At 42.4% G+C, this 12,143-nt stretch overlaps 1 protein-coding gene across 4 annotated transcripts in view; it reads left to right on the top strand.

The window, feature by feature from the left end:
- FSD2 (fibronectin type III and SPRY domain containing 2) overlaps positions 1-12,143 on the top strand; it is a 29,964-nt gene that overhangs the window by 6,482 nt on the left and 11,339 nt on the right. For all 4 annotated transcript variants that reach the window (XM_081838959.1, XM_081838956.1, XM_081838957.1 and 1 more), the window contains 3 exons: positions 1,166-1,399; positions 10,103-10,125; positions 11,738-11,859. In XM_081838959.1, the coding sequence (XP_081695085.1) occupies positions 1,166-1,399; positions 10,103-10,125; positions 11,738-11,859 (379 nt within the window). The remainder of the gene's footprint in view (positions 1-1,165; positions 1,400-10,102; positions 10,126-11,737; positions 11,860-12,143) is intronic.

The raw sequence follows: 12,143 nt of genomic DNA, 5'->3' as shown, positions 1-12,143 counted from the left end.
CACTCACCCCCCCCACCACCTTCTGGACACGGCCCAGGAGGAAGGAGCGGAACCACTGTATGACAGTGCCCCCAGCTCCCAGCCCCTCTAGACGGTCCAGAAGGATGTTATGGTCGATGGTGTCAAAGGCCGCTGAGAGATCCAGCAGAACTAGGAAACAGCTCTCACCTTTGTCCCTAGCCCGCCGGAGATCATCAACCAGCGCGACCAAGGCAGTTTCAGTCCCATGGTGAGGCCTGAATCCCGATTGGAAGGGATCCAAATGGTCCGTTTCCTCCAGGCGTGCTTGGAGTTGTTCAGCAACCACCCGCTCAATCACCTTGCCCAAGAATGGCAGATTTGAGACTGGGCGATAGTTGGCCAAATTGGCCGGGTCTAAAGATGTTTTTTTAAGAAGCGGTTTAATGACCGCCTCTTTCAGCGGGTCTGGGAAGGCTCCCTCACAGAGGGAAGCATTCACCACCCCGCAGATCCCATCGCCCAGCCCTTCCCGGCTCGCTTTTATCAGCCAGGATGGGCAAGGATCAAAGAGACAGGTGGTTGGTTTCACTCGTCCAAGCAGCCTGTCCACATCCTCGGAGGTAACAGATTGGAATTGATCCCATGTAACAGGACCAGACAGAACTCTAGCACTCTCCCGCCCTGGCCCTGCTCCCACGGTGGAGTCTACCTCCTTCTGAATCTGAGCGATTTTGTATGATATATATATTATTTTGAAGTGGCTTATTCGTATATTTTGAATGACATCATACTGATTATATATTTACTAAGTTATTAGCCAGCGTGTTGTGTTTGCCTTTTTGTAGATTGTCCCATTTTGCAATGCAGGGGTTTATGTTTGTTCAGGTTATTGAATTAAGACAGACCCATAAATGAACCGTTGCTGCGTAGTAGATAACAACAACCGACTCCTATAGAGAAACTGCCATTGATGCCAAGAGCAAAGCACTCTTTGTGTTCATTCAGATTTCTCTCTTTTTAGTGTGGGGTGTCTGGCGGGAAATTTGTGCAGCTGGAAAATCTGCTTCTTTTTTTAAAAAAACCTATTATGGCTGAACCAGTATTATAAAATCAGGGCAGGCTTGTCATGTAGGTCCTTTCGTGGATCTTTTGGTTGGCAATTGCTCAGCAAACCCATTCCAACCCTGAAATACTCTCTTTCCAGGAGAATTTTGCTAGGCAGGAGCAGAACTTGGAGAGGGGCTACAATGATCTCATGCTGACCCTTGAGCAAAGGTATGAGGAAGTCATGCAGGCTTTGGGGGAAGAAAAGAAGGAGAAGCTGGAAGGATTGTATGAGCAGCTGGTCAGCTGTGGAGGCAACCTGGACACATGTAAAGACCTGATGGAAACCATTGAGGATCTCAGCCAAGGTGAAAATAAAGTGAATGCGATCAAGGTAAGGAGATGTATGCAATGGAAATAACTAGTGATGAAATACCTTATTTTTCGCTCTATAGGATGCACCTTTTCCCCTCCAAAATTAAGGGGAAATGTGTGTGCATCCTATGGAGCGAATGCAGGCTCCTTGGCTTCAGCGATACCAACACAAAGCCTCCAAAGTGCAGAGGGAGCACTCCATGCTCCGGAGGCTTCGCATTGCTTTCGCTGAAGCCTGGAGAGCGAGAGGGGTTGGTGCGCACCGACCCCTCTTGCTCTCCAGGCTTCAAGGATAGCCGCCTGAAGCCTTTGGAGCACAGCGCGAGTTCCCGCTGCGCTCCGGAGGCTTCAGGTTCCTTTGCTGAAGCTGGGAGAGCAAGACTCTCCGGGCTCGCGCAGCGTCCCTTCAGCCAAGCAGGAGGAGAAATAGAAGGGGCTCCGTTTCTCCTGCCGCTTCGCTGAAGGGGCGCTGAGCAGAGAGGGGCAATTTTTTTTCTTGTTCTCCCCCTCTAAAACAAGGTGCGTCCTATGGTCGGGTGCGTCCTATAGAGTGAAAAATACGGTACTTATTTAGTCTTTAACCTCAAATCTGTTTTGTTTTGTTTTAAGAGTCAGTTGATAAATGCAAATGAGACAGTCTGTAAGCAAATAAAAATTAAATGAGATTTATTATTTTTATCCCACTTCCCTTAAAGAGTCCTGGAGACTGCAGTTTGTTAAGAGTGCTGGGAATTGTAGCTCTGTGAGGGGTCACCTAACAATCAGTACCCTTAAAAAATAGCAGTTCCCAGAATTCTTTAGAGGGAACTGTGATCATAGGTGCCAGGTCTAGGGGGCCCTGGATACCAGGGCACCCACCAAAAATTGTGGGTGCTTAGCACTCGCAACATGGGGCTCTGACGTGACTTCTGGTTTCTACCGGAAGTTGTGACAGAGCCCCAACGCAACCTCCCAGAGGACCTTCGGAGGTCTTGTGAGGACTCGGATGTGACCTTCAAGACCCCGCAAAGTCTCAGAAGTGACGTCCGAGGCCCTGCCAGACCTCTGAATGTGACTTCTGGTAGAAACTGAGGTTCTGGCATAATCTCCGAGACCCTGTGAGGCCTCGGAAGCGGCGCCACATGACCGACACAACGTGACGTCATGATGTCATCACGTTATAACTCGGGTGCCATTGGGCACCCATAACCTGGAGCCCAAGTCAGCGCCCTTGACTTTGTTGGTTAAAGTGGCATAAGAGTGCTTTAAATGTGTGGTATGGATGCGACCCACATTTCTGAGGGAGTGTCTGTAAGGAACTAAAGAACTGCCACAGCAGAGTTGCGAAACTCCAAGCGATATTATGAGGATTATACAAATGGCCTACCTGACCACATTTTATTCAACATTTACTTAAAAGCCTACTGCTTTTTGGTTCTGGAGTGTGTGTTTTTTTTAATAGATATACTGTATTTTTCCGTGTATAAGACTAGGGGTTTTTTTACCAATAAATTAGGTTTAAAATTGGGGCTCGTCTTATACACGGGTAGTGCTGGGTGGTGTTTTCTTAATTTGGAGTCCCCAATAATTGGGGGGCATCTTATACATGGGGGCGTCTTATACATGGAAAAATATGATACTTGTTAATTGCCCTGGGAACACTGTGACATTTTATACATACAGATGCCAGGATTCTTTGGAGGAAGCCATGGGCTATCAATATAGGGTACGTACACGCAAGCCTCTGTCCCAAAGACCAGACCCACAAAGCGGCTTAAGAGAAACTGAAAGGGGAAAAAGCAGCTCTTCTGTAACAAGGACAATCAGATCCATTGTGAGACTGAACATTGGCATTCTCTTAAATGCTGAATTAAAGGAGACACAAGCATTGCTTCAGAAACTGGTGAAGGCCAGGCTATTGCAGGGTAAATGAATTTCTCCAACACCGAATATTTTGAGGGTGGGGAGAGCTGAGCCCAGGGCTTTTTTTCAGCTGGAATTCAACAGAACCCGGTTCTGGCACCCCATTCATGGTGTGCCATTATAAGAGAGCAAGGAAGGCATTCATGGTGAAGTCCAGACCTGTTTCTCTACAAAAACAGCACTGGCTAAGCTCCATTGAATTTGTTGAGGTGCTTCTGATTGAAGATAGACACAATGGTTTTACTTGGCATTGTAGGGGAAATTATTTTTATATGCAGTAACGGCGGCAAGAATATTATTGGCACAAAAATGGAAGCAAGAAGAATTACCCGCGAAAGAAGAGCGGCAAATGAAATTAATGGACTATGCAGAATTAGATAAATTAACAGGAAGGATTCGAAACCTGCGGGACCAGAGATTCTTAGAAGACTGGAGTAAATATTTGAACTATTTGAAAAGCAATTGTAATAAACAGATCACGCTAGTAGGACTGCAAGAAGTTCTGTAAGGAGGATTAGGTGAAATATTGCAAGGAAGACTATGAAGAGAACTATTAGTTAACGATAATTAAAAGTAATACAGAAATTAAGAAATGCGGAATAAGTGATAAATAATGGGAAATCTTCAGAGGTTGTTGACGGAAGTCCAAAATATTGTATAAGACCAGAAATTATGCTAAATGACTGTTGGAAATGAAATGTTAAAATTAATAAAAATGTATAATAATTAAAAGAAGAAGATAGGCACGATGGGGTTGAATCCCTGCTTCTAGTCGGATCAGAGCAGCACAAAGTGTCACAAATTATACTGATGGTAAACGTAGCACAACTGAAATGCATCAGCAAGTGGTTGTTCACACACACACACACACACACACACACACACACACACAGTGAATTGATTTGATGAATGGGTTTAATATTGACTTGCTGAAAGGTGACAGAAATCTCCTGCATTTTGATTCATGAATCCAGCCAGCAGACCATGTTTTGAGAAAAGCCCTTTTATAGACAGGTGCTTCAGTTGAGAACATAGCAGGGGATTTGCAATTCCTGTGAGTGATCACCGTAATTTTGCTCTGTCGTGTAGTCGGGGTGCAAGGGGGGGGAAAGAGGGCTTTTTATAGAACAATTGCAGCAATCTTTGAGAAGGAGATAAAAGAAGAAATTGCATTTTTCCTAAGAGTCCTTCACAAGGGCTTTCTGTGCTATTTTTAGCAACAGCTTTATTCTCTTTAAATTTGAATTGGAGGGGAGGAAGGCAGTCTTCCAAATAATACCCCCCCAAATAAATCTTTCCAAACTGTGCCAGGCCAGAAGAGAACTCCGAAGATTATATCTAAATTTAGTCCCCCTTCTGCACTATACCTTTAAATCACTTTAAACTGTTATGGCTTCCCCCAAAGAATGCTGGGAACTGCTGTTTCTTAAGCGTGCTGAGAGGTGTTAGAAGATGATGATGATGATGAAGGCGACGATGATGGTAATAATAATAATAATAATAATAGGCAACCTCGGCCCTCCCGATGTTTTGGGACTACAACTCCCATCACCCCTGGCTAACAAGACCAGTGGTCAGGGATGATGGGAGTTGTAGTCCCAAAAACATCGGGAGGGCTGAGTTTGCCTATGCCTGCCATAGGTTAATAATAATAATAATAAATTATTATTTATACCCCGCCCATCTGGCTGGGTTTCCCCAGCCACTATGAGCGGCTTCCAACAAAAGAATAAAAATGCATTAAAACATCAGTCATTAAAAACTTCCCTAAACAGGGCTACCTTCAGATGTCTTCTAAAAGAAGAAGAAGAAGAAGAGTTTGGATTTGATATCCCGCCTTTCACTCCCCTTCAGGAGTCTCAAAGCGGCTCACATTCTCCTTTCCCTTCCTCCCCCACAACAAACACTCTGTGAGGTGAGTGGGGCTGAGAGACTTCAGAGAAGTGTGACTAGCCCAAGGTCACCCAGCAGCTGCATGTGGAGGAGCGGGGAAGCGAACCCAGTTCCCCAGAATACGGGACTACCGCTCTTAACCACTACACCACACGGGCTCTCCAGTGTGCCAGATAGTTGTTTATTTCCTTGACATTGACCGTAAGGTGGTGTTGTTGTTTAGTCATGACCGACTCTTTGTGACCCCATGGACCAGAGCACACCAGGCAACCCTGTCTTCCACTGCGTCTCGCAGTTTGGTCAAACTCATGTTTGTAGCTTCAAGAACACTGTCCAACCATCTCGTCGTCTGTCATCCCCTTCTCCTTGTGCCCTCCATCTTTCCCAGCATCAGGGTCTTTTCCAGGGAGTCTTCTCTTCTCATGAGGTGGCCAAAGTATTGGAGCCTCAGCTTCACGATCTGTCCTTCCAGTGAGCACTCAGGGCTGATTTCCTTCAGAATGGATAGGTTTGATCTTCTTGCAATCTATGGGACTCTCAAGAGTCTCCTCCAGCACCATAATTCAAAAGCATCAATTCTTCGGCGATCAGCCTTCTTTATGGTCCAGCTCTCACTTCCATACATCACTACTGGGAAAACCATGGCTTTTACTACACGGACCTTTGTTGGCAAAGTGATGTCTCTGCTTTTTAAGATGTTGTCTAGGTTTGCCATTGCCTTTCTCCCAAGGAGCAGGCGTCTTTTAATTTCGGTACTGCTGTCACCATCTGCCGTGATCATGGAGCCCAAGAAAGTAAAATCTCTCACTGCCTCCATTTCTTCCCCTTCTATTTGCCAGGATGTGATGGGACCAGTGGCCATGATCTTCGTTTTTTTGATGTTGAGCTTCAGACCATATTTTGCGCTCTCCTCTTTCACCCTCATTAAAAGGTTCTTTAATTCCTCCTCTCTTTCTGCCATCAAGGTTGTGTCATCTGCATATCTGATGTTGTTGATATTTCTTCCGGCGATCTTAATTCCGGCTTGGGATTCATCCAGACCAGCCTTACGCATGATGAATTCTGCATATAAGTTAAATAAGCAGGGAGATAATATACAGCCTTGTCATACTCCTTTCCCAATTTTGAACCAATCAGTTGTTCCATATCCAGTTCTAACTGTGGCTTCTTGTCCCACATAGAGATTTCTCAGGAGACAGATGAGGTGATCAGGCACTCCCATTTCTTTAAGAACTTGCCATAGTTTGCTGTGGTCGACACAGTCAAAGGCTTTTGCATAGTCAATGAAGCAGAAGTAGATGTCTTTCTGGAACTCTCTAGCTTTCTCCATAATCCAGCGCATGTTTGCAATTTGGTCTCTGGTTCCTCTGCCCCTTCGAAATCCAGCTTGCACTTCTGGGAGTTCTCGGTCCACATATTGCTTAAGCCTGCCTTGTAGAATTTTAAGCATAACTTTGCTAGCGTGTGAAATGAGTGCAATTGTGCGGTAGTTGGAGCATTCTTTGGCACTGCCCTTCTTTGGGATTGGGATGTAGACTGATCTTCTCCAATCCTCTGACCACTGCTGACTTTTCCAAATTTGCTGGCATATTGAGTGTAGCACCTTAACAGCATCATCTTTTAAAATTTTAAATAGTTCAGCTGGAATACCATCACTTCCACTGGCCTTGTTATTTGCAGTGCTTTCTAAGGCCCATTTGACTTCACTCTCCAGGATGTCTGGCTCAAGGTCAGCAACCCCACTACCTGGGGTGTACGAGACATCCATATCTTTCTGGTATAATTCCTCTGTGTATTCTTGCCACCTCTTCTTGATGTCTTCTGCTTCTGTTGTACGAAATGTTCCTTTCATATCTCCAATTTTCTTTGTACGAAATGTTCCTTTCATATCTCCAATTTTCTTGAACAGATCTCTGGTTTTTCCCATTCTATTGTTTTCCTCTATTTCTTTGCATTGCTCGTTTAAGAAGGCCTTCTTGTCTCTCCTTGCTATTTTTTGGAAATCTGCATTCAATTTCCTGTATCTTTCACTATCTCCCTCGCATTTTGCTTGCCTTCTCTCCCCCGCTATTTGTAAGACCTCGTTAGACAGCCACTTTGCTTTCTTGCATTTCCTTTTAATTGGGATGGTTTTAGTTGCTGCCTCCTGTATAATGTTACAAGCCTCCATCCATAGTTCTTCAGGCACTCTGTCCACCAAATCTTTTTTTTTTTTAATGATATTTTATTAAATTTTTAACAAGAAAAAGGTTACAAAACAATAAACAAAAAAACACAAGAAAAATACAAAAACCAAAATTTAACATAGAAAGAAAAAGTAAAAATAAAAAATAAAAATCCCTCTTTTTAATTTCTTACCGTTCATTTACTTATTTTCCTGACTTCCTCACACCTCCCTTTTTTGTATTCCATTTAAAAATTGGTTCAGCAAATTCATACCCTCTTAATTTACCCTTAATTATTTATCCTCACATATTATAGCTTCAAATTTTCATCTAATATCAATCCATTCTTGCATATTCTTATTTTGCCTTTTTACTAGAACCACTTCATTTCATTTCGACGTCATTAACATTCAAAAATCTAATTTCTTAAACCTGTTCCTCACTTCCACTGCGTATTCATAAGGGATTTGACTTAAATGGTATCTTACCGGCCCAGTGGTTTTTCCTACTTTCTTCAGTTTAAGCTTGAATTTTGCTATAAGAAGCTGATGATCTGAGCCACAGTCAGCTCCAGGTCTTGTTTTTGCTGACTGTATAGAGCTTCTCCATCTTTGACTGCAGAGAATATAATCAATCTGATTTCCATGCTGCCCATCTGGTGATGTCCATGTGTAGAGTCGTCTCTTGTGTTGTTGGAAAAGCGTGTTTGTGATGACCAACTTGTTCTCTTGGCAGAACTCTATTAGCCTTTGCCCTGCTTCATTCTGAACTCCAAGGCCAAACTTGCCAGTTGTTCTTTTTATCTCTTGACTCCCTACTTTAGCATTCCAATCCCCTATAATGAGAAGAACATCCTTCTTTGGTGTCACTTCTATAAGGTGTTGTAAGTCTTTATAGAATTGGCCAATTTCAGTTTCTTCAGCACCAGTGGTTGCTGCATAAACATGGATTGCTGTGATGTTAAAAGGTCTCACAGTAATCCAAGTTTATGCACCAACCACTGGTGCTGAAGAAACTGAAATTGACCAATTCTATGAAAACTTATATACCGTAAGGTGGTATATAAATGCAATTCTTGATGGCTATGATGATCCTTAACTTAAGGAATAGGTATGGCAACATTGGCACATTGGCAGAATTCTCTCTGCAGTAGCAAACTGTGTATGCCCTGCATTACTTTGGATTGGATCGCTTTGATCAGTGGAATTGCCATTACTGCATTCCGCATTTGTAACAACCCAATTGTTTACTGTGGCAGCGCCTACACTTTGGAACTCCCTGCTGATTGATATTTAGCAGGAATCTTCACTGTACTCTTTTTGGCACCTGCTAAAAACATTCCTGTTTAGTCTTCTGGGAAAAAGACTTCTGAGAAAAAATTTATAATGAATTTTTAAAAATGATGAAATATACACTTATGAAGAAACCAGAAGCCTTTCTCCTTGGAATAACAGGTTCTGAACTGCCCAAAAAAGATGTAAAAGTATTTTTGTACGCCACAACTGCTGCACGGATTTTACTAGCCAAAAAATGGAAATCACAAAAGCTACCAACGGTAGAAGAATGGCAGATGAAGATGATGGAGTTTATGGAGCTGGCTGATCTCACCGGGAGAATCCACGACCAGAAAGAAGAGGAACACCAAGAAGACTGGAAGAAATTCAAAGACTATTTGAATAAATATTGTAAGATATGTAACCACCTGAAAGAATTAATTAGGCCTGTGACTAAATTAGGATTAAATAAATAAATAAGAAAATGTACGATAAGAAAAGCTAGGAAATATGATTATGACTGTGATATGGTTTTAAGAAATAATGATATTAGAAACTGCTATATATAATTACTAAGAAATTCAGATGGAAGAGATTAGAGGAAGTCAAGTAGTATGTTTATGAAGATGAATTTTAATTAATTAACTAAGTTTTAGTTTACGCGGTGATTTGATGTATTTTATGTTTCATATACTTTTTTCTTTTTTTCTTTTTTCCTTTTATTATTGTTTACTCTCTCTTTTGTTATGTTTTTGTATGAAAAATAATAAATATTATTGTGGGGGGAAAACATTCCCGTTTAGACCCAGACGCTTAGAAAATTAAGGTAATTTTAATCTGTTTTAGTGTTTTAACTTTTGTATGCTTCTAAGTATGGTTGCAACAATCTCTTGATTTTATTGTTTTGCTTTTTTTGTTAACCACTTTGAGGGTGTTTTGGGTTTTTTTTTAACAAGCAGTGTATAATTTCTTAATGAAATAAATTATAAATAAATCATTTTGCCAGCAGTTGCTGCCGTATGCTTTAATGGCTCAGGAAAACCTTAAGAACAGTTGAACGGCTGCTCAGAACTTTACCAAAATTCATGGAAGCATGCCTTCCTTGACAAGCCAAAATAATGTACGGTAGTAGTTTTCACCAAAATGGGAAATAAATATATGATAAGTGGATGAGAAAGAAGAAATGTGTCACTTTTCAACACTTTTTAACCTGCTGAACTTGTGGTAATTTTATCATATCTGTTTGAAATTCGGCATATCATAGACCTCTTCAGGTAAATCATGTATGTAAAGTTCCAAGTTATTAGATCAACAGGTGCCATTTCTATGAACAATAGTATTCTGTGGTTAAATGGCAAAACCTTGGTTGTTGCTGTTGCATACTTTAACATTCCTGTGCCCCTTTAATTTATTATTGTAATGTGTTCCTATCATTAAACCACCTTCTTTTCCTCTCTCTCTCTCTCTCTCTGCCTTTCTTGTCTACAGGCCGCAGTAGCTACAAGCCACAGGTAATATTAAGCCCTGAATTTGTAGTTCCTTACCCTCCTGTGTACTTAAGATACTGAATATCTTTCTTATGCTTCAGAGCCTGTGTCCATCCCTCATGTTTATTACAAATGGATCAGGGTGAAAGACATGGCTTCCCCCCAGCTTTTATCCATGCAACAACTTGTGAAATAGGTTGGGTTGAGAGTGGTCGTCACCATCCCAAGGTCACAAAGTGAACTTTTAATGTTTGTGTTTGCATGCCCTCCACCATTTCTCCGATGAAAATAGGGACGTCCCATTCCATAATGATAATTTTACTATTTATACCCCACACATCTTACTGGGTTGCCCCAGCCACTCTGGGCAGCTTCCAACACATATAAAAAGAACTTCCCTATAGAGGGTTGTCTTCAGACGGCTCGGGGGTTGGATAACTCCATACCCTCTAACATTTCTCTGATGAAAATAGGGACTTCCTAAGGAAAAGTGACACGGGTGGCACTGTGGGTTAAACCACAGAGCCTAGGACTTGCCGATCAGAAGGTCGGCGGTTTGAATCCCCGTGACGGGGTGAGCTCCCGTTGCTCGGTCCCTGCTCCTGCCAACCTAGCAGTTCGAAAGCACATCCAAGTGCAAGTAGATAAATAGGTACCGCTCCAGCGGGGAGGTAAACGGCGTTTCTGTGCACTGCTCTGGTTCGCCAGAAGCGGCTTAGTCATGCTGGTCACATGACCCAGAAGCTGTACGTCGGCTCCCTCGGCCAGTAAAGCGACATGAGCGCCACAACCCCAGAGTTGGCCACGACTGGATCTAATGGTCAGGGGTCCCTTTACCTTTAAGGAAAAGTGGGGCATTCCGGGATCAAATCAGAAGCTGGGATGACTTCTCTAAATCAGGGATGTCCCTGAAAATAGGGACACTTGGAGGGTCTGTGTTTGATTTGTGGCTCCAATATTGTCCAACTGCAGCCTTCTTCAACCTCCTGGTACCCTCCAGATGTTTTGAACTACAATGCCCATCATCCCTGGCCATTGGCCATGCTGGGGCTAGCAGGAGGTGTAGGCCAAAATATCCGGAGGGCACCAAGTTTGGGGGTGCCATATTGTATTGCTCTTTCTTCTGTAATTTAAATATTCATCTGACAGAAGAATGGGACAGAAGCATTAAATAGCAGCTAAGAAACTCAACTTTCCAAATGTCGGTCCTTATGTAGCTTAGATTGCCACCATTCATGGGCATATCACCAGGCGTGAATAGCAGTAGTACAAAAATTATTTAGGGGGGGGGAATTACTAAAGGTTGCTGGGGGTGATGCCTCCCAGTAGTCCCATGGGGATTGAGCATGCTCAGTGGACACAGAATGCTAACTGATCGCTGAGTGGAGAAGAGAAAACCATGAGAGATGGGGAAAGGAATGGAGTATTCTGAACAGGGGCAGTCCATGCTGCAACATTTTGTTGCAGATCCCACTTGTATACCGTACATAATAATGATGAGGATGATTTTGACATAATGGATTTATATCTATCTCTAACATACACAAACACGCACACATGAGAAAATATGAGACATTAATATATAGCCAAGCTCTTAGAGTTGCTGTCTTACTCTCCATTTCTCTGGCACTTGCAGATTGGTCGACTTCTTGAAAAAGGATGTGGATATAGATCTTTCAGTGCCAACAAATTTTGAAGCCCGGGTCATAGATTTCTCTGACATTCAGGAACTAATGGACTCCATTAATTCAGTCCCTGGTATTTTCATTGTATTTATTTCTGGTTTCTATCTGACCCTCGAATTATCCCCCATCTATACTCCTTACTGGCTTTGCTTGTGCTTCAATGATTTTTGCCTGGCTGAAAAGTGTCTTTGAACTCAATATTTAGGAAATTTTTTAATGTCTGATGTTTTATTGTGCTTTTAATTCTGTTGGGAGCTGCCCAGAGTGGCTGGGGAAACCCAGCCAGATGGGCAGGGTATAAATAAATTATTATTATTATTATTATTATTATTATTATTATTATTATATCAATAATGC

The sequence above is a fragment of the Podarcis erhardii genome, assembly GCF_964252035.2.
Source record: "Podarcis erhardii genome assembly, chromosome: 14".
In the NCBI taxonomy this organism is placed as follows: Eukaryota; Metazoa; Chordata; class Lepidosauria; order Squamata; family Lacertidae; genus Podarcis; species Podarcis erhardii.
This window is presented reverse-complemented; position numbering and strand designations above follow the sequence as displayed.